The sequence below is a fragment of the Gopherus flavomarginatus genome, chromosome 17 (genome assembly GCF_025201925.1).
Source record: "Gopherus flavomarginatus isolate rGopFla2 chromosome 17, rGopFla2.mat.asm, whole genome shotgun sequence".
Taxonomy (NCBI): domain Eukaryota; kingdom Metazoa; phylum Chordata; order Testudines; family Testudinidae; genus Gopherus; species Gopherus flavomarginatus.
Window position 1 is genome coordinate 1,885,510 of NC_066633.1, and position 21,919 is coordinate 1,907,428.

At 39.8% G+C, this 21,919-nt stretch overlaps 1 protein-coding gene across 6 annotated transcripts in view; it reads left to right on the top strand.

Moving 5' to 3' along the window:
• Positions 1-21,919, top strand: part of MAPKAP1 (MAPK associated protein 1) — a 172,460-nt gene that overhangs the window by 13,917 nt on the left and 136,624 nt on the right. For 3 of the 6 annotated variants that reach the window (XM_050927008.1, XM_050927010.1, XM_050927009.1), the window contains exons 2-3: positions 2,702-3,029; positions 9,037-9,126. The exons of 1 other annotated variant lie outside the window; for it this stretch is intronic. In XM_050927008.1, coding sequence (XP_050782965.1) covers positions 2,771-3,029; positions 9,037-9,126 — 349 coding nt within the window. In that variant the 5' untranslated portion in view covers positions 2,702-2,770. Of the gene's footprint in view, positions 1-2,701; positions 3,030-4,594; positions 4,697-9,036; positions 9,127-14,973; positions 15,129-19,274; positions 19,818-21,919 lie in introns of those variants that run through there. 2 more of the 6 variants (XM_050927011.1, XM_050927013.1) reach the window with 2 other exon arrangements.

Consider the following 21,919-nt stretch of genomic DNA (forward strand, 5'->3'; position numbering starts at 1 on the left):
TAGAAGCCTAAGGCTGCTGCTTGTTAAAACAAATTCTTACCATTTGCAGGTGAGCAGTGCCTTTTCCAGTACTAAGTGAGGTGTAAATAATTATATTTAAAGAACATTCTCAGTACACAACCTGGGAGACATTTCTGTTTTAAATATCCATTTACTGTACTTAGTTGTCTTTACTCCTGAGGTCAAAGCCTGCTGGTTATTACTTAAAGGCCTTCAGCTGGCAAATTATAGCAAAGGGACATGTGCCTTATGGTCTTTCATTTTTAGGAGACAGTGAGAAATCTTTATGGGACAGACAATTTATTTTTCTAATTAAAATAATCTGTCTAGACATGCATAATTATATTTTAATAAAAGTTGCCAGAAAACAGCTAGGCATTGTTAATGTAACTTATTAAAACTTGTTGTGGTAGAAGGTGAATTATTCTTTAAGAGGTATATTTTTAACATGGAATGCTGGAATTCTTGGCTCTCATTCTTTTGCTGAAGTCCTACGTGGTGCTGGGACTAGTATTTATGCAATGCTATGAATTTGCATGGCATTTAAAAAAAAAAAAGACACAATCTGTCCATCAAAGAGCATAGACAAGAAATGATAGACAACGTGGAGAATGGGAGAGAGAGACAAGTAAAACGGTAAAGATTGGTAAAGATTGAGTAACTTGTGTTGTTGGATTCTGACTTTTGATGGTTTTTTATGGAGGAGGGATTGGTGATCAAATTCCCATAGTATGATACTTGCAGGACACCTCTATAACTTTGACTTTCTTTCCACCATTAGTAACTGTATGTGAATGTCAGAAGTTAAGTTACTTTTGCTTCTTTCTGTTTAATATAGGGTGACCAGATGTCCTGTTTTTGGGGACTTTTTCTTATATAGGTGCCTATTAACCCCCACCCTCCATCCTGTTTTTTCACAGTTGCTATGTGGTAACCCTAGTTTAATACAAATATTCATGATACCCTGATGCTGAATCTGTTGGTACCTAGTGAGGGATCTCCAGGCTGCTAGTTTCTGAGGAATAAAGTATATTTAGTGTGAAATGAGGTGTGGATTTGCCATTCCTATTGAGATGAGCTGATGCTTCCCTGCATTCTGGTCTGTGACAGACTGTAAGGCAAGGCTCAAATTGCAATCTTTTACTCTAGTTCTGTCGGAATGTACTTAGTGGGGTTTGACTTCCTTTTTTTCTCAGTTCTTTCTGGGAAATTCCTTTCCCTTTCTTGAAGAAGTTCTTGCAGAATGCAGCAATAATGAGAAGTTGTCATCTACCTGCAATATGCTTATTTAATCCCTTGAGTTCTATAGTTGTTTTGAATCATTTTTTTCCCTGGAAGCGGCAATGTTTCAGTCATGCATTTGTATGAAAGGCAATGCTGTCTAACAGATATAAACCACAAAGATTGAAAGTTTGAGGTCCTGGGTTCTGTTTCTTGCTCTGCCATGGCGGTAGCTATAGGCAAGAAACTATGCCTCCATTTTTGCTACATGTAAAATGCAGATAGTACTTACCTCACACAGTTTGGTAAATATTTGCTTATTTTGTTAAGCAGTGCTATGAAAGTGCAAATTGCTGCTGTTAAATACTAAAGAGCTCAGACCCCTTGGTATATGACCATAGTATTCATCAGGTGTGACACTAATAGTCCTCTAACAAACTCCATTGAGCAACAGTGCAAGTTAAATAGTCTGTCCTGAGATGCAAACCTTTTCTTCTCTCTTTTTCTTTTTTTTAAAGTTTCTCTTGGAAATGGAAAAACTGGAGTTCAGTTGGTAGGATGCACGTTTGGGTTTAAAGAAAGTTCCTTCTTTAAACCTATGCCTTAATTTTTAGGTTTAATTATTAGTTTCCTGCTGAAGAAGTCTTTGCTGAATGAAGAAATGGTGTTCAGTGTATCATTGCTTTAGCATGCATTTTATGACTGCTGCACCAACTTTTCAACAATAAGTCATGTAGGTGGTAGCAGTCGGTGTGAAGAGCTGAACTCAGAATATTGGAGGGAGCTGAGAGCACAGAGAGAAGGGGTGAGAGGGAGGGAGTGCAATCATCTAGCTAGGCAGTAAATCTGAGAGAGCATCTCAGGAGGTGTCTGCTTTAAGGGGTGCTAAAATCAAACATTGAAGAGGCAGTATGCAGAAGAGGGTAGGAGGAAGACAGCATCAGACAAAGAGGAACAGAAATAGAGGATTGTTGTAGGGAGTGGGTGAAAGACAAATAAATACGTAGTGGCTGATGTTATCAATTAAGTGAGAGTGGGGGGGGGGGCTGAAAGTATTAAAGGAAGAGCAGGGAGAAGAGGGAAGATGTTGAATGTATAAAAGAAACTTCCTCCTGGGTGTAATAGGTAGGTATATCATACCTTATAGCAATCATTTGTTTTGTGTTAATTACTAGTTTGGGGGTGCACATTTTATTTATTTTTTTGAATTCAAACTGTCCCTAAGGATAAACTAGTTTGGGGGTGCACATTTTATTTATTTTTTTGAATTCAAACTGTCCCCAAGGATAAATGGTTGCCACTTTTATAGATAACTCACTATGTAAATGATTGTACCATGTCAGAATGAAATTAAAGTAATTCAGTGCATAAAACTTAGTTAACTAATACTTAATTCCAGTTTTGGATGTGACAAAAACATCCCAGAGTAAACATTAATCACTCTGTTTTTCTTAAAGTGCTGTATATTTTATGTTTCCAGGTAAGTTTATCCATGGAGCAGCATGGAGAGAAGAAGATAGCATAGTAAGGTGGTGGAGTTGTGGACAGGATGGCCTTCCTGGACAACCCAGCAATTATATTGGCTCATATTCGGCAGTCACATGTGACCAGTGATGACACAGGGATGTGTGAAATGGTCCTGATAGATCATGATGTTGACCTAGAGAAATTCAATCCTTCTTCAGTGACTGGAGACAGTGGTTCGGAAATTCAGGGAAGCAATGGAGAGACTCAGGGTTATGTATATTCCCAATCAGTTGATATTACCTCAAGCTGGGACTTCGGTATTAGAAGACGATCAAATACAGGTAAATGTTGTTTGCAAAAAAACCCACCCCAAAACAAAACAGAAAACCAGCAACAACATCATACCCGTTAGAATCTCGCACAAAAGGCTAATTTGACTTGCTTGGACCAGTTATCAGAACACAAGTAGCTATTTATTTGTCAAGCCCTTCTTTTGTAACATTTAGCTAGGCAAATAGGTCTCTTTCAGAAAAAGAAATATATAATGGGCCAGTTTCTTTTGTGTATTGTAAACTGATTTTTAGTTGATTTTTCTGCTCCAGTGTACCAAATCGCAGCATATAGAAGTACTTTGAAGTTGTCAGTTTTATTACAAAAAAAAGATTTAGAAAATATTGTGGTAAAGAAACCATCAAAATACCAAAATTCCACTATCAGGCCTTGAAATTCTTATTGTTTAGGTACACAAAGTTGGGGGGATACCTACTTTTTGAGTAGTGCCTACCTAGTGGGGCACCAAACCCAGTCATTTTGGCCTAAAGTATTAAAAACAATGAAACAACTGAGTATAGGAAGAAAGGGGTTAGTAGATGGACAAGAAAACCAGAATAACAGAGTCCACTGAAGAGAGAACAGGACAGGGGAGGCGTGCGAGAATGTGCAACAAACAGAAGACATACACAGTGTTGGAGGAGGGAGGGCAGGAGGGAAATGGAAGGAAACAAAGTATAGAAGTAAATGTGATACATTTATACTTCCTATTTTTCTTGTGGAAAACTTGAGTGAGGTGTTGGCAGAATGTTGGTTGAAATTAACTTTGAGTCATAATACTGCTGAGTGCATAGAACTAGGCTAACAGAGCAGGTGTCTTTAAAAACTGCATTCCACAGTAACAAGTAATTCCCCCACCACCATCACCTACATTTTTCAACCCCTGTATGTTTAATGTTAGGAGTCTAAGACCGGGATATTCACAGTGAATGTTGACAATGTGCGTCATGACAGGTCAGCTGCTCTATGGGCTTTTAAACTTCAGAACAACAGATGATTTTGTAGTGCCAACAATGTAGTACCAAGGTCCAGTCATCATGTTCAAGTTGGCTTTTAATTCTGTAATAGCACTTTTGCTGGGCTCTTGCTATAAAAGTTTAACCATTTTTTCCGTGATGGTGCTCTAACAGATCAGGAAATGGGAGGTTTAACGGGCAAGGAATATATACTATCAAACATATTGTCAGATTAATAACCTGATATATCCTTTACCTGGAGGGGAATTAAATTCTTCATTTGAAGAAAGTCAGACTGTGTTGCATCTTACTTTTTCATCTTTGACTTCTTCTGTCTTATATCTACAGTATTACAAAAATCTGAGTTAGGATTTGAGCTCTCAAAATATACTAATTTAAAGATATTTACCTTTTTTGGTATATAGTAATTGCTTAGTTTTTGTTAATAGGGAGAAAACATCCCTCTTCTGTCCTTTTGCAGTAGGGGGATGTGAGAGTTGTTATACACAGCCTCCAAAGGAGGTTCTGTGCTGAAATGCTCGAGTGTTGAAGGCTTGAAGTAGGAAGATCATCTCTCTTTCCTTGTAGGAACATACATTTCTGAAATAATTCTTTTGCAGGTAATACACCACCACCTACAGCTCAGAAGTAAATTTAACTAGATTCTACCTACCCAGAAAAGTGATGTACAGTAATAAGTATCTTAAGATACTTTTAAAAAGGTAATGTATTATCAAAAGTTGTGAAAAATAATTAATAGCATTGATTCAGTATAATTAAGGCATCTCGCTAAATTTGGAAATAAGGTCCATGAATACAGTTTGAAGTCCTAGGACTAGCTAAAACTGACTTCCATGTAGCAGGATGAAAAGCTTAATGTGCCAGACTTCATGGCATTTTCTTTGAGAAGTTAGTTCAGTTCAATTGTTACAGGATAAGAAAGTGGAGAAGGAAAGTTCAAAGTGTGTGGAATTGCTGCAAAAAGTGGTGCTGACAGATAACTCCACAGAGTGGGTAGATAAAAAGAAGCTACATTAAATTCTAATCTGAAACCATTTAACTTCCCAGTTAACGGCAGGTTTTAAAACAATTGGTAGTATGGTCAGTCCAGTGGGGAGCTAAGCTGATGCTAGTTTTTTTTTTTCTCCTTCTCTTGAACCTCCCTCATCTTGTTCTCTGATGTACTTTGGCACTGCCAGGCAGTTGATACAGCTATTAAGACCTACATAGCTCATGACTTAAAACAATGAATGATATAGAGAAAGTAAATTGGTCAGTTTTATTTATCCTTTCTCATAATACAAGAGCAAGAGGCATCCAAAGAAATTGAAAGCAAAAATTTTAAAAATAATAAAACCTTTCTACACAAGACACATAGTAAATTAATTGCCTAAAGTGCTCAGTGCCAGAAAATATCAAGTTCAAGAGTTTCACAGGAATCAAAAAAGGATCAGATGTTTGTATAACATGCACAGTTTGGTTAGGTAGAATTAAAAAAAAAAAAAAGTACAAGAGCATATAAATCTTCCTGCATCAAGGCATAAATAAACTATTAACTGCCTGGAGTTAGAAACTTCCTTTTATGCAGAGGTTATTGCATAAATGTAAAAATTTCTATTCTGTTAGGACCACCAACTTCCTTGAGGCCACTTGTCTTCATTCCCATTGTAAACAATGGTATGCAGTGGCTATTTGGAAGGAGAGCATCTTAGCTCTGCATCTCTGACCTCAGTTCTATTAAGAGTAATCAGAGGTGGCAGCCATTTTTTGAAAGAGAGACGTTTTTTGTGGACTTCTGTCATATAACATCATTCTTCAGCTCTGCTGAAGAAGAAACTTTCATTTATGAAGAAAAATGACAAAAATAACTTAATCGTTAAAAAAGATTGTAGCCATTGCATGAGATTTCATTGAGATTTGTCTACATGGAAAGTTGGAAGAGTCAGCATTAGTTATTCACTGTTAAGTAATTTGGGAGAAAACATGGTTTGGCACCAGATCTTAAAGCGCTAAGTATCGTAAAGGACCAATATTCTAATTAATTGTAATTCTTAAACTAGTTAGCAGATTTACTTGTAAATTCTTAGAAAATGTATTCTGTACTTAGAGTAGGTCCTGTAAGAACAAATATATAGAACAAAGTGATTGAATCCCTATTTTAAGTGTGAAACATAGTCTTAACTAAGGAACTGCAACCAGCTCTTCCATCTTATTGAGCCATAAGATTATTTTTGTTAGCTACACAAGTTCAGATCTGTTAGTTTGAATATTTATTCTTTCTAATAAAGGACAATAGGTTTTGTGTGTTCCTTGTAGCATAGTTGAGACACTTTACATTGGAATAGAGTAGGTTGTTTAGTTGTTTATTCCAGCGAATAGTGGCAAATGTTTGAGTATATGATCTCATGTTTACTTTCTATGATTTTAATATCCACTGAGAGGTTTTTAAAAGAATTCCCACTTGAGTTGTCATTTACTTCTTTTGGTTTGGATAGAGTTGAATTTTTTTTTTCCCCAAAAGCTGCTTAGTTATATAGCCGTAGTAACTTATCCACGTACTGCTGATGTCTGACAAGCACTGAAACAAATTTACTGCAGCAGTGGAGAGTCAACATGTTGTAGGTCCTACAGAATAGTGGCTATTGGGCACTCATACCTATCAGGTTACATTTTAAGGTAGGTTTAATATAAGGCCTAAAACTTTGAAAAGTTGAAAAACGTTGAAAGTCGTCTCAGGATGCAAGGTTGTAAATGAAGTAACACACCTGCTAGGGCTTGCCAGACCATGGGGCCAGGCATTGTCGGGAGCATAGGGGCTCGTCAGCCTAGTATTTCTCCCTTCCATAGCAGATAGGGAGAGCACAAATACTTGGTTTCCCATCTCTTCTTCCACCAAAAAAAATGTTTATTGCCAGCCCAGAGATTGTTAGCCAGAGCAAAGCGGGAGAGTATGCTACACCTAGTAAAGGGCTGTAGCAAATTACTTCTCTCCAAAACTCAGGGCTAGCAGCAAAGGCTCATTTAGCCCTTAATATTTAATGGAAACAGAACTACATATGGTCAGTGAAATTTTTGACACTGAATGCTTGCAAATACGTTTGAGAATGAACCTTGAATAATTCAGACTTCTAATAGATACTGATGATTCCGTGTAATTTGGAGTGGCTGTAGTACAATCACGTGATGAATGATAATTTAGAACCAACTGATAGCGGAATTGCATTGAGATGGAATAATTGCACATATCTCCATTTGTTCTTTTAAGATAAAATTAACCCTTGCCGACACAAAACCAAATTACTAAGGCTTTGTGAGAGGAATACTACAAGGATTAGGGAAGACGGAATTCATACACTGCAGTTCATGGGCGCACTGCAGGTCTTAAGAGAATGGCACAAATCCCTCTTTAATACATAACCACCCTGCCCTCTCTCCACAGAGGGGCATGTCAGGGCTTAAAGTGATGCATTTGCCCTTAGAAGGGCCCCAGGCACTTGGACGAATAGCTTCCCTTATGTAAGAAATTGACCTGTTATTAATTACAACAATATTAAAAGACATGCTGCGTTTCCTGGTTTCCCCATTTCTTCCCTTTCCCATTGGTTTCAGGGAAACCAGAAGATAATTTAAAAAACTGAAAAAGCTATTCCAAATATAGCTATATTTACCAGAGAGATTTTATATTTCTCTTTGGGGGAGAGGAGGTTTGGAGGGATTGATGCTAATGCGGCCCAAATAAAAAATTGATTATAGGTAGAATAATAAATTAGAAGAAAACGGCTTCAGTTTTTAAAACTAAACTCTCACAATGGAAGAGCATCTTGCTTCATGTTTACAGTTACAAGCAGAGATGTTTCCTGTACTTTTTCACACTTAGTCAATTACTTTTTTAGATATTATGGGTAAAATATCAACAACCTTTTTAATCAATGTTTTGGCTAAGAGTTCTGATACTTGGTAAAATGTTTGTCTGCTGAGCCAACATTTGCATGCAGTTCTAAGTATAAAGAAGGGATAGAATGTATCTATCAGTGTATTTTTTTATTGGTGACAGTGTACAGGAATTGTCAGAGTAATTTAGTATTTTAAAATCTCCTTTAAGAGGCCATTTTAGTTAATAAATGATCACAATACATCAAAATTGTTATTATAGCCAGCAAATTGTGTTTTCTCAAATGACCAAAATTTTTACTTCTACTTGCCCATCTAGTTTGCTTTCTTACTGGTAATAGTGAGTGTACTGCAGTGATTATTTCTAGTGGTTGGTTTCTCGGGGTAGCTTCTACCAGATTATTTAGTTGACAGTTTGTCTCCTGAGATAAATCTGGTGTTAACAATAAGTGAATTTCAGGAAAGAGGCGATCCAGGAGTCTGAGTTCCTTGAGATTTTAACTGTTTGAGCCTTATTTTCAAGCCCTATTTTGGAGATGGAATCAAAATATGTAAAGAAATATTATATTCATTTTAAGATTTGACTAATGTTGTGAGGATACAAATCATTTATTTTACTACCTATAAACTGTTTCAGCACACTGAAGAAAAAGCTATGCTAATTTATATAGCTTTGACATTTTATAATTTTCATGATTTTTAGATAAAGGATTTTATATTTAAAACTTTAATAGTCTAGTCTGAGTTCATTTATCTTTAATTTTTGAAACGGGTAGAGTAATTCATAACAGTAATTTTATTCCTGTAATGTAATATTCACTTGAGTTCATTTGTGCATTAAAATTCCTTTAAGACCGTTATTAATGATTTATATAATGAAATGTCATATTAATCACAGAAGTTTTCACATTTTATTATTCTCTTCCATGTTAATACTATCTTTATGATCTCTATTAATGTTTTATATCCTCTAATTTCAATTATAAATCAAGAACACTTTCATGTTTTTGTTGGTATTTGCTTTTCAGGGGTGCCACCTTTAAAATTTTATGACTTTTCCTCCTACATATGCGGTATAAAACATCTTTATTCATATAAAGGTAGTTAATTATGTCTTTGTTTATAGTAAACTTCCATTGACAAACTTATAGTAATAATATTTCTTTTCAAGCTCAGAGACTAGAACGACTACGAAAAGAGAGACAAAATCAAATAAAATGCAAAAACGTTCAGTGGAAAGAGAGAAATGCTTCTTGTTCAGGTAAAAAAACAAACCCATCTATTTTCTTTATATTTTTAATTGTTGATTCTACTTAATATTCATTTACAGAATTTTCAGTTTATAAACCTCACTTAAAAACTTCCAAAATACAGAGGAAATATCGTGAAGGATTCTGACCATCTCCTATTCTGACTTGTTTTCCCCATAGTTTTCAACCACCACATGCCCACTCCTATTGATTTACATTGACTAAAGAAAAATCAAGAAATTGATTCAAAGCTACTGTAGTTGATTGAAGTTTGAATAAATTAGGGTTTTTAAAGGAATATTTCAAAATAAATATTGTTAACACAGTGCTTGCAGATCTTGGCAGTTTGTAACATCACTGTTTATCTTATGTCTACACATAGAATTTAGGTCAACCGATCTAATTTGCTCAGTGATGTGAAAAATTCACACCTGTTAGAGATGTAGTTAAGCCAACCTAAGCCCTGGTATAGACTCAGCTAAGTCGACAGAAGAATTCTCCCATCAACCTAGCTACTCCCTCTTGAGTGGATTTACTACAGAGATGTAAAATCCCCTTCCAGTGATGCAGCAAGTGTCTACACTACAGGAGCATAGCTGCAGCATGACAGCTGTGTCGCTCTTGTACTTGTAGAGGAGACATACCCTGAGGCTCCTCTTAGCTTGATGAATAAGCATCAAAGACAGTGAAATTGTGTTCTGCAATTTTTTGCATGGGAGGTGGTGTTTAACAAAACAAATAACTGACAAGCCTTGACACTCTCCTTGCAACCGATCAAAGCTGATTAGAGTATCTACCTTCCAAATGGAGGACCACTCTTTTCAAACAAGTGATAGGATGCATGACCTATTTCAAGTGGCCTTGGATGTTATGGATGAATGTGTGTGGGATGAAACTTTTTTTTAAAGGTTATATTTACAAATTTTAAAAAGTTGTCTCAGTCAGTTTTCTAGGTAAGGAGGAAAGCTTAAGGGGGGAAAAAGCATAAGAGAAGTATTATGAAACTATTACTTTTGTCTTCATGGGTTTTTAAGCTTTTGGGGCTTCTAAACTCACTCTGCCCTCACTTCTTCAAACCATTAATGTTATTGAAAGGTGGCTCTTGCTTTTAATGTAGCTCTGCTTAAGCATATGAACACAGGAAACTATTGAATGAAATGAAACTTGGAATGCCATTTGAGGTTTTTATCTTTTCTTGGAACCAGTAGTTATAACTAATATTTTCCCTTGAAATACCTATTACTTCCTCTTGTAATTTATAATATACTGTTTCTTATTGCTATACTGTGGTGCTTAAATGATAACATATGGAATTTAAAACATTTCTTGCCAATTATTTTCTAGCATAAACTGATGTTTGTTTCTGTTGCATTTGACACAAACTCTCAAAGTCTCTTGTATGGTCTGTCGTGCCTGCTTCTTTCAAAATTTGTATATATCTTAATAGGATCTCTATGTAATCTGTGTGCCTAGGTCCCTGTATTTTTCTGGCTGCCCTTTGTAGGGCCTTCTCCAGTTCTATAATAATTTTTTCATAAGAGAGTGAACAGAGCTGCCCACAGGATTCCAGACAGGGTTGCACTAATCCCCTATACAGAGTTACAGCATATGTTTGATACTTCTGTTAATGCATCCTAAAATGTTTTTTTTCCCTTTTTACCCTGTTAAGCATTATATTGAAGGTTTTAAAGTTTAATCTTCCATAACCTCCAATCCTTTCTGCTCAGTGTTTTGTAGCTTTTGACCACTGATCCTCTCTTCTTGTTTCTTGTCCCTAACCATATTGCTTGATATTTCTGTGCATTGAAATGGACAATGGATTCCCATGCTCCTGCTTTATTCTAGCTAGTTCTGTTATCTCGTTCCTGGACCACAGATCTAAGACATTTGGGGGGGGGTCTCTGCTCCATGCAACCTTGGAGGTGGACCAAATCTACCAATTATTAGCAGGAGAGGTGTGGCTCCTCCCCTAAGAAAGTTCTCCAATTTTTTTTTTTTTTGAGTCTTCAGATGCAGTCAGGGAGTCCCATTCTTCCCTGCTGCAGAGCAAAAAACAAAACACAAAAAAACAAAAAATCTCTAAGCTTTGGCTTTATCAGCACAGGGGTTTCCCTTTCTCTCCACAGTCTCCTTTAGAAGACATTCTAAAAGGCACAAAATGAAATCTGTTTCCCTCAAGTGGCATAAAGCTGCGGTGTGCGACATGGAAGATACTCCTCAGTGCTGGGTTCCCCTGCTCACTTTCAGAGCACAGCATGAGAGAGAAATACAGAAAAGTCCAGGCCATAGACATGCTGATTCCTCTGGGCCTGAACATCCACACAGGGAATTCTTCCTCATTAGGAGAAGAAGGCCGGAGTTAGAGACTCAGTAGTCAAATATGTATTTAAAAAACAAAACAAAACCCTCCCACAGAGGATAGTCTCTTTCAGGCAAGAGTGTACTGAGCATAGTAAACTATGAATATGAAGTCTGCAGATGCCCTAGACATGCTATAGCTATATATCCCTTCTCATGCGTCCTGGGAAGGTGGTGTGGTTCGGTAAGGGATTCTGGCCACACCTCAAAGACTGGGAAAGCATCAGATTGTGGTCTCCAGCGCCTGGGTTATTCCGAAGAGGAAATGTCCGCACTTTTAGCTTCCAGAAAGAAATCTACTAACTCAGTCTGTCTATTTAGGGGCCTGCTTGAGTTTTACCTTTTGGTTCTAGGAGAAAGGCCTCACTACTACATCTACCTCACTACCATGGGTTTGTGAATATTTTCAAGATTGACTCGGACTGAGCCTGGCATTTCAGGCAGTCAGAGATCAAGTTGCTGCTTTGTCTAGCATCCTTAGGGAAGTAGTGAATTTGTTCCTACCCCAATGTCCAACACTTTTTGAGAACAGCATTTCTTCTACACCCTCCTAAAGCACACAGTGTTCTTTCCTGAGACCTTAACCTGGTTCCCAGGGCCATTACAGACCTTCCATTTGAACCACTCCTGAGGGTGTCTCATTTTCTAACCGTTACAGTGGTCTTGTTGATAGCAGTCAGTTCAGCCCTCAGAGTGTGAGTTGGGAGTTTGTTCCCCTGTAACCCGAGTACTGTACCTTTGTCAGGGTTCCCTCCCCACTCTGAACTCTAGGGTACAGATGTGGGGACCTGCATGAAAGACCCTCTAAGCTTATTTCTACCATCTTAGGTTAAACTCCCCAAGGCACAAATCCTTCCTTGTACCTTGGATTAGGTAACACTGCCACCACCAAGTGATTTTAAACAAACATTTAGGAAGGGCCACTTGGAGCCCTACTTTCCCCAAATATCCCCCCAAACCCCTACACTGCTTTTCCTAGGCAGGCTTGAGAATAATCCCCCAAGCCCCTACACCCCCTTTCCTGGGGAGGCTTGAGACTATATCCTCACCAATTGGTACAGGTGAACACAGATCCAAACCCTTGGATCTTAAAACAATGAAAAATCAATCAGGTTCTTAAAAGAATAATTTTAATTAAAGAAAAAAGGTGAAAGGAGTGCCTCTGTAAGATTAGAGTGGAAGATAATCTCACAGGCAATCAGATTCAAAGCACAGAGGGTTACAAAAAGAAATCCAGGAATACCCTCCCTCTCAGAACAGAGAAAATTCACAAGCCAAAATAAAAGTAAATCTGACACATTTCCTTGCTAAATATTTACCAACTCTATAGGAGTTGGATTGTTCGCTTCTTTGATCTCGCACCAGCCAAAGCGCTCCCCCCCCCCTCCCCAATTTGAAAGTATCTTGTCCCCTTATTGGTCATTTTGGTCAGGTACCAGCGAGGTTACTTGAGCTTCTTAACCCTTTACAGGTAAGAGGATTTGGTGCCTCCGGCCAGGAGGGATTTTATAGTACTGTATACAGGAAGGTTGTTATCCTTCCCTTTATATTTATGACAACCTTCCATAAAGATAAAGCGGTACTCAGAATCAACGCTGCCTTCAGGCTCTGTTGAGCACAGAAAATTGTCCTTCCATCCTCCTGGCCAGCTCCTTGCATCCCAGAGAGAAACTGTGGCATATTTTGGATGTTCACTGAGCTCTCAAAGTATATATTCACCACACAGCTCAGTTCAGAAAGACAAATATTGTGTTTGTGTTTCATCATCTGGTGTCAAAGGGAAAGTAGACTTCAAAATCTTCAGTTTCCATATGGCTAAAACTTTTTATCTCAGAAGCATACAAGCCTAAAAGCATAACTCCATCCTCCAAAATCAGAACTGGTTCCCTGCGAGTGGTGGCAGTTTCATGGGCAGAAAGATCATACGCCTCAAACAAGGAAATCTGTAAAGCAGCCACTGGGTCATCTGCTCATATTTGCTCACGTTTTCTCCCATGTTCCTCAAGCTGGCCATCTAGTCATGATTTGAGGTAGCCTTTGGTAAATGGATGCTCCTTGCTGTAGGAGGAGTTGGCCAAGGGGCATCTACATAGAACACATCACAGGACATTGGCAATACCAGGAGGGGTGAGCTGGAGTGCCGATGAGAAGCGTAGTGGGGAAAGTAACTGAAATACTTTTCGTATGGATTGTATTTTCTAAATGGACAGCCTACCCTAAATTCTCAGTTACTGAGGGACAATCTTCACTCATTACTAAATTTGCTTTCCACAACCAACTCTCTCTATAACTTTTCATGACTGTTGTACCCGAATACTTGGATGCTAATATCTAAACTGTATTCTTAAATTTATCCACCTGAATTTGGGTTATTACTGATTATGCACTATATGTATCTTATGACTTTTAAAACAAACTTTGTATTTGTGGTGTGGCAAATTGCCGGCACTATTACGATGGGTCCTGCGCTTTCTCCTCTTGTAGGGGTTCAGGGCACCGTTTCTCATCCCTGAACTGGGGTATCAACTGTCCCACTAGTGTCTCAGAAAAGGGGAGTGGAGGGAGGGACCTCTGCTCCGGGTCCCAGTCCAGGGGCCCTAGGGATAGCAGCGAACCACTTGAACTAGCGATTCCTTCCCCTGGACTACTTCCCTCTCCGGCCCTTCAGCTTGTGGGGCTTCCTGCCCTCTCTCCGCTTGGGCCAAGTTTCTCCCCACCCCTTATGTCTGTAGAGTCCCTCTGCTCTGCACAGGCCGGGTTTCCCTTTACCTAGGGTCTTGGTCTTCTGGCCCGCCACAGCACTTCTCCAAACTGCTTTCCTCCAAACTGTTCTTCGCTCCAACACTAAACCACTCTGCTTCAACTCCTTCAAACTGCACTCTTCTTCAACTCCTCCAACTGTCTGAAGCAGGGGGGTTTTATCAGGTGACTGGCTTCAGGTGCTCTAATTGGCTTAATTGGTTTAAGGTGCTCTAATTAATCTGTAGCAGCCTCTCTTCCCTCTACGGGGAATAAGGCTCTCATCATCCTGGGGCTTACATGTCTCCCATCTATCACTCTCCTGCTGCCCTCTGGCCGTGCTATATCACAGTGGATAATCTAAGCACTATACCCAGATATACGGACACTCTTTCCTTAACCTTAGCTTTAATAACATTTTTATATCCCAGTGACTGTTAGGAGAGGGGTACTCTCATTCACAGCTCTTCATAACTGTATAAAGTTCCCTGTGAGTGGACACTGCTAGGAAAATCCCAGTGTCATGGATCTGTGGACCTCATTACATATCATAATAGGAAAATTTATCTGTGCCTTACCTGAAAATTTCCTTCCTGAGAGTAATGAGGTCCACAGGTCCTACCTACCCTGAATGGGCTGATAATTTGAGACAACTATGGGATTATTAATTGACAGTCAACATTTGTTGTTCATTGAATTCCTTGCTCTGCCCGAGGATTGTTCTATTTAGTCGTAGTGTTTAATGTTCCTTTCCGATACAGAGTGGTTAGAAATTTCCTAGGCTATGGAAATGTCTCCGCTGGCAGTTTCTTAGAGTTGGAGCCACTGCTCCCCTGACACTGCTTAACTGGTCTGATCTGCCTCCAAGGCTGCATGGATCTGTAGACCTCATTACTCCAAGAAAGGAAATGTTCAGGTAAGGCATGGGTTATTTCCTCTTTTTGCCTCTCTCTTATATTTAGTTCCCCATCCCCCTAATTTTGTCTTTGGCAGATTTCACCTTCCTGTATGTTGCTTATTTCATGTCACTGGTGTATGACAAGATCAGATTGAACCTTGAGAGTGATTGAATAGTTCTCCACTAGCTACTTACCTTCTTTCAGAGATACTTTCACTCTTTACCTTAAATAGAACACCACATTTTGTCAACTTCTTGTGATACACGTCTCAACCCCAAAGCATATTTCAAGGTAAATATTTAGATTCTGGTAGTGGAATGATGGTGTGCAACTCTTCCTCAACCATTCTGCTTTTGTCAGTAGCTCTTTGACATGTTTGGAGGTTAGAATCTGTTTTAAAAAGTAGATGTTATTTAGGTCTGTGCTGTATGTAGTTATGCCGCATTCACCTGGCTTACCTACATGTTGCTTCCTAGACTTTTGATTTCTACTGTATCTCATGGTTTTCAAACGATAAAGTTAATTTTCTTCCTGTTTTTCTCCTTCTCAGTTCTTTGCTTCTTCCCCAAAAAGTTTGTAGCTGTAACTGGCTTTTTCCAAAACAAAACAGAGGTTGCTTTTTAAAAAAATGCATCATTTCTAATTGTTTTGAATCCCTGAGGTTTGTCTATCAAGATAGAGCAAATCCCATATGTAGACATCCCTAACAATTCTGTTCTGGAGTGGGGTTACATTTTTTAATGTACTGATAAGCCTGACTGACGATCTATTGCTGGTGCATGTGGAAAAAAGAGACTCTGTAAGTATGGTATACTCTGAAACCTGTCTTAAACGATCACTTAAGGGTCTGACATTGGCTTAGGCAGAGTTTCCTGTGAGCAGCTGGAATTCCCTCTCCACTCCAGAGTGTGGTAGGTAAATAGTCTAAACTTCCTTCCTTCTTTCATGGTGTTTAACCTTATAGGAAATTTAAATAACCGTAACAAACAAGAAAACAAAACCCATCAATCAATATAAACCACAGTCTAAGCTTTATCCTCAGTCTTAGATGTTTCTTGGAATTCCCAGTAGGACCTCCTCTGCTCTGGTCCCTAGTTGTCTTGATATCAGACAGCCACTACCTTGGCTGGCAATAATGAGCTTTGCCTAGGGTGACCAGACAGCAAATGTGAAAAATCGAGATGAGGATGGGGGATAATAAGAGCCTATATAAGAAAGACCCAGAAATCAGGACTGTCCCTATAAAGTTGGGACATCTGGTCATCCTAGCTCTACCTGTCGGCATAAGTCAGCACAGTTCTAGAGCTTGAGTTTAGGATTGCTCAACTGAAAATCACTGTATTTACTAAACAGAATTCTCAGATCTGTCCACCCTTCTGTTAAAGTATCAGAGGGTAGCCGTGTTAGTCTGGATCTGTAAAAGCAGCAAAGAATCCTGTGGCACCTTATAGACTAACAGACGTTTTGGAGCATGAGCTTTCGTGGGTGAATACCCACTTCCTCAGATGCATGTAATGGAAATATCCAGGGGCAGTTATATATATGTGTGCTAGCAAGCAAGCTAGAGATAACGAGGTCAGTTCAATCAAGGAGGATGAGGCCCTGTTCTAGCAGTTGAGGTGTGAAAACCAAGAGAGGAGAAACTGGTTCTGTAATTGGCAAGCCATTCACAGTCTTTGTTCAATCCTGAGCTGATGGTGTCAAATTTGCAGATGAACTGAAGCTCAGCAGTTTCTCTTTGAAGTCTGGTCCTGAAGTTTTTTTGCTGCAGGATGGCCACCTTAAGGTCTGCTATAGTGTGGCCAGGGAGGTTGAAGTGCTCTCCTACAGGTTTTTGTATATTGCCATTCCTAATGTCTGATTTGTGTCCATTTATCCTTTTCCGTAGAGACTGTCCAGTTTGGCCGATGTACATAGCAGAGGGGCATTGTTGGCATATGATGGCGTATATTACATTGGTGGATGTGCAGGTGAATGAACCAGTGATGGTGTGGCTGATCTGGTTAGGTCCTGTGATGGTGTCGCTGGTGTAGATATGTGGGCAGAGTTGGCATCGAGGTTTGTTGCATGGATTGGTTCCTGAGCTAGAGTTATTATGGTGTGGTGTGCAGTTACCGGTGAGAATATGTTTCAGGTTGGCAGGTTGTCTGTGGGCAAGGATTGGCCTGCCACCCAAGGCCTGTGAAAGTGTGGGATCATTGTCCAGGATGGGTTGTAGATCCTTGATGATGCGTTGGAGGGGTTTTAGCTGGGGGCTGTATGTGATGGCCAGTGGAGTCCTGTTGGTTTCTCTCTTGGGTTTGTCTTGCAGTAGGAGGCTTCTGGGTACACGTCTGGCTCTGTTGATCTGTTTCCTTATTTCCTCGTGCGGGTATTGTAGTTTTGAGAATGCTTGGTGGAGATTTTGTAGGTGTTGGTCTCTGTCTGAGGGGTCAGAGCAGATGCGGTTATACCTCAATGCTTGGCTGTAGACAATGGATCGTGTGATGTGTCCGGGATGGAAGCTGGAGGCATGAAGGTAGGCATAGCGGTTGGTGGGTTTTCGATATAGGGTGGTGTTAATGTGACCATCACTTATTTGCACCGTGGTGTCAAGAAAGTGGACCTCCCGTGTAGATTGGTCAAGGCTGAGGTTGATCGTGGGGTGGAAGCTGTTGAAATCATGGTGGAATTTTTCCAGAGTCTCCTTCCCATGGGTCCAGATGATGAAGATGTCATCAATGTAGCGTAGATAGAGAAGGGGTGTGAGTGGACGAGAGCTGAGGAAGCGTTGTTCTAGGTCGGCCATGAAGATATTGGCATATTGTGGGGCCATGCGGGTGCCCACTGAGGTACAACCGCATCTGCTGTGACCCCTCAGACAGAGACCAACACCTACAAAATCTCCACCAAGCATTCTCAAAACTACAATACCCGCACGAGGAAATAAGGAAACAGATCAACAGAGCCAGACGTGTACCCAGAAGCCTCCTACTGCAAGACAAACCCAAGAGAGAAACCAACAGGACTCCACTGGCCATCACATACAGCCCCCAGCTAAAACCCCTCCAACGCATCATCAAGGATCTACAACCCATCCTGGACAATGATCCCACACTTTCACAGGCCTTGGGTGGCAGGCCAATCCTTGCCCACAGACAACCTGCCAACCTGAAACATATTCTCACCGGTAACTGCACACCACACCATAATAACTCTAGCTCAGGAACCAATCCATGCAACAAACCTCGATGCCAACTCTGCCCACATATCTACACCAGCGACACCATCACAGGACCTAACCAGATCAGCCACACCATCACTGGTTCATTCACCTGCACATCCACCAATGTAATATACGCCATCATATGCCAACAATGCCCCTCTGCTATGTACATCGGCCAAACTGGACAGTCTCTACGGAAAAGGATAAATGGACACAAATCAGACATTAGGAATGGCAATATACAAATACCTGTAGGAGAGCACTTCAACCTCCCTGGCCACACTATAGCAGACCTTAAGGTGGCCATCCTGCAGCAAAAAAACTTCAGGACCAGACTTCAAAGAGAAACTGCTGAGCTTCAGTTCATCTGCAAATTTGACACCATCAGCTCAGGATTGAACAAAGACTGTGAATGGCTTGCCAATTACAGAACCAGTTTCTCCTCTCTTGGTTTTCACACCTCAACTGCTAGAACAGGGCCTCATCCTCCTTGACTGAACTGACCTCGTTATCTCTAGCTTGCTTGCTAGCACACATATATATAACTGCCCCTGGATATTTCCATTACATGCATCTGAGGAAGTGGGTATTCACCCACGAAAGCTCATGCTCCAAAACGTCTGTTAGTCTATAAGGTGCCACAGGATTCTTTGCTCCTTCTGTTAAAGGTGGAGAACTGTATTCCTTCACTTGGGGATTCTTTGGAGAACTCTGAAGGCGGGTGCAGTATGGAGGAAACAGTTTCACTAGTTCTGTCTTTCTTTTCAGTTACTATTGACATTTATTTCAAATGTAAAGGGATCCTTATTTCATTTTTAGAGAGACTCTCAGAACAATGAGCAAAGGCAGGAAACAGAGAGACAGACAAATCAGTTGCCTTGGAATGTCATCTGAGTAATCTGAAGCACTGTTGATACTGTGAAGTAAAAAGTGCTAATTGGCTTGTCCAAATAGCAACACCTTCACTTTGCTGAATCATCATATTGGGTATGTTACTCGTGTTGCCTTGAAATGGCTGCTTTCATACTGGTCACAGATTTCTTGCTTTCCATTCAGTTGTGTTTTTAGATAAGTTCTTAAGTTTATTTGGTTACCTAGATTTTATAAGCACACAGAAAGAAGTGTTGGGGAGGTAATGGCTAGAGGAGGGGAATGGAGTTCAGGAATGAGTAGCAATGATAAACAAACATTTATACTCTAGTAGCATCCAAAAGCCCCGATCTAGAGTATGTTGTCATTGTGCAGGGCACTGTACTGACATGGATGGGACAGTTGCTGCCCCAGAGGATGTATTACAGTGACTGTGATGAAGAATTGGCACAATGTGTGTAGTTATCATTTGCTTTATTTTTTTAAATTACAGATAGTGATAGGGTGAGGAGGAATGACAGGAATGGGGAATTACATGTAAGAAAATGAGGGAAGAGGAAGTGTGGCAGTCGCAGCTGATCACTTGCTTGGCCAAGATCAGCAGGCAGGGTTTGCGGGCATCACAGCGGAGGTGAGTTTTAGGGAGGATCAGATCAGAGTTGTACGTATTGTATCAGGGAGATTTTTTCCATGCATAAGAGCTAGTGTGGGGAAAAGTACAAAACTGTTTAAAGGCAAGTTGACTAATGGTGTTGAAGGGAGGGACTGTTGGTGGGGAGAAGGTGGAGACTGATGTTCTGTTGAGTTACTAGCATTCTGGAATTTGTTCCAGCCAGGGGTGGCTCTAGCTTGTTTGCTGCCCCAAGCATGGCAGTCAGGCAGCCTTTGGTGGCTTGCCGGTGGGAGGTGCCTGGTCCTGCGGCCTTGGCGTTCCCCCCCCTGCGAATCCGCAGGACCAGCGGACCTCCCGCAAGCAAGCCGCTGAATCTGCAAGACCGGCGGACCTCCCGCAGGCGCGCTGCCAAAGGCTGCCTGACTGCTGCCCTCGCAGGGACCGGCAGGGCGTCCCCTGTGGCTTGCCGCCCCAGGCATGCGCTTGGAGCGCTGGTGCCTGGAGCTATCGCTGGTTCCAGCTGTGCCATTGACTCACTTCGGCTTTCGGTACCTCTGTCCCCTCACCATAAAATGGGACAATGATACCGTCCTGCCTCATCCATGTATTAAGGCTACATTAATGTCAGTAAAGCACTTTGTGATCTTCAGGTAGGACACCAGAGAAGTGACAAAGCATTATTATTTTGTAAAATAATTATACTTGCTGTCCTGATATAAAATAAAGTGAATCTTCAGATCACTCTGTCGGACTTAGTGCTTTTCATCCACACATCTCAACGCATTGACAAGGTGGGTAAACATTAGTTGAATTTATTCTAAGAATACTGAGTTGAAAAAAGTCATTGATAAACTTTCCTTTCTTCATAAACTTTCAGATCCCTAGTTACCATGCAAACTATGCTAGTATGCGTTGGGAAGTTTTTGTTGCAGACAAATTTTTTGCTGCATATTTTGTGATCAAATAAATTGCATCCAGGAATTTAGTGGTTTGTTTTCAAATATGGGAACTACTGAGGGAGGGAGATTACTTTTCATAACTGAAATACTGTATTTCAGAAGAGTGTATGTGTGATGAAATACATTGTGTATGTGTATGTTTCTCTTTTTTAAAAAATTGGCTGTCGTTCCAATAGGCTTTGTAATGAGACCCTTATGGATTTTGCCTATTAAAGTGAAGCTGGAAGTGGAGTTAGAACGCTGTACAAAACAACCTAAGAGGCTTCTTTATTTGTTGTTCAGATTAATTCATCAATAAGCTTTGATACTGAAAAATGTAACAAGCTATTCAGAAAAAGGGGAAAACATAGTAAAATTTACAATATATTGAGACAGTCATCTGAATACTTCGGGCTTATACAAAATAACACACGCAGCTAAAAATGCCATAAAAACAAAGAAAAATAACATATGCAGGCTAGTTAAAAAGCTTTAGGATGTGAAAATAGTGCAGCTAAACCTATCATTTATAAAAACAAACAAAAAAACACCTGTGGTTTTCCATCTAAAACTGAAGGCAGTTAAAATGGTGTTCCCTATCCCTTTCAATAGGTTTTCCCTGTCCCTTTTCACAACACTGTGGAATGTGCTGCTGTTCCAAACTCCTGAGTCACACATAGTTTTGACTAAAATGAAAACTATGCAAAATAGATGCCACAGTAATGAACAGAGAAGAACTCCAAAGATCCTCTCGCTGTACTTCCAACAAAAGAAACAGTAAACAAGCACATCTCAAACATTTCTTAAGAAACAACACAAGCAAGTAAAACACCTGCTTTCTCAGTTGAACCAATGAAATCATTATACAGAACTCCAGGGGACAAAGTGTTTTCCAAAGGCACAAAAAATTACAGTTCACAGCACTACTCTAACATAGTGGCAAATAAGAATTTTTAAAAACTAAAACAAGCTGTTGTACAAACAGAATACATTATGAGGTTTAATTTCCCATAATTAAAGACAAAATTTAATCACGCTCTTCTGGATTAATTTATATCTTGCTCTAACCTATTGGGTATCTTTTAATATCTACTATCCTTGTCAACTGTTTGAACTTTCAGGTAATCTGATGGATAAAAATAAAACTGAGTTTGTGACTAGTTACAGTTTGACAGGTTTTAA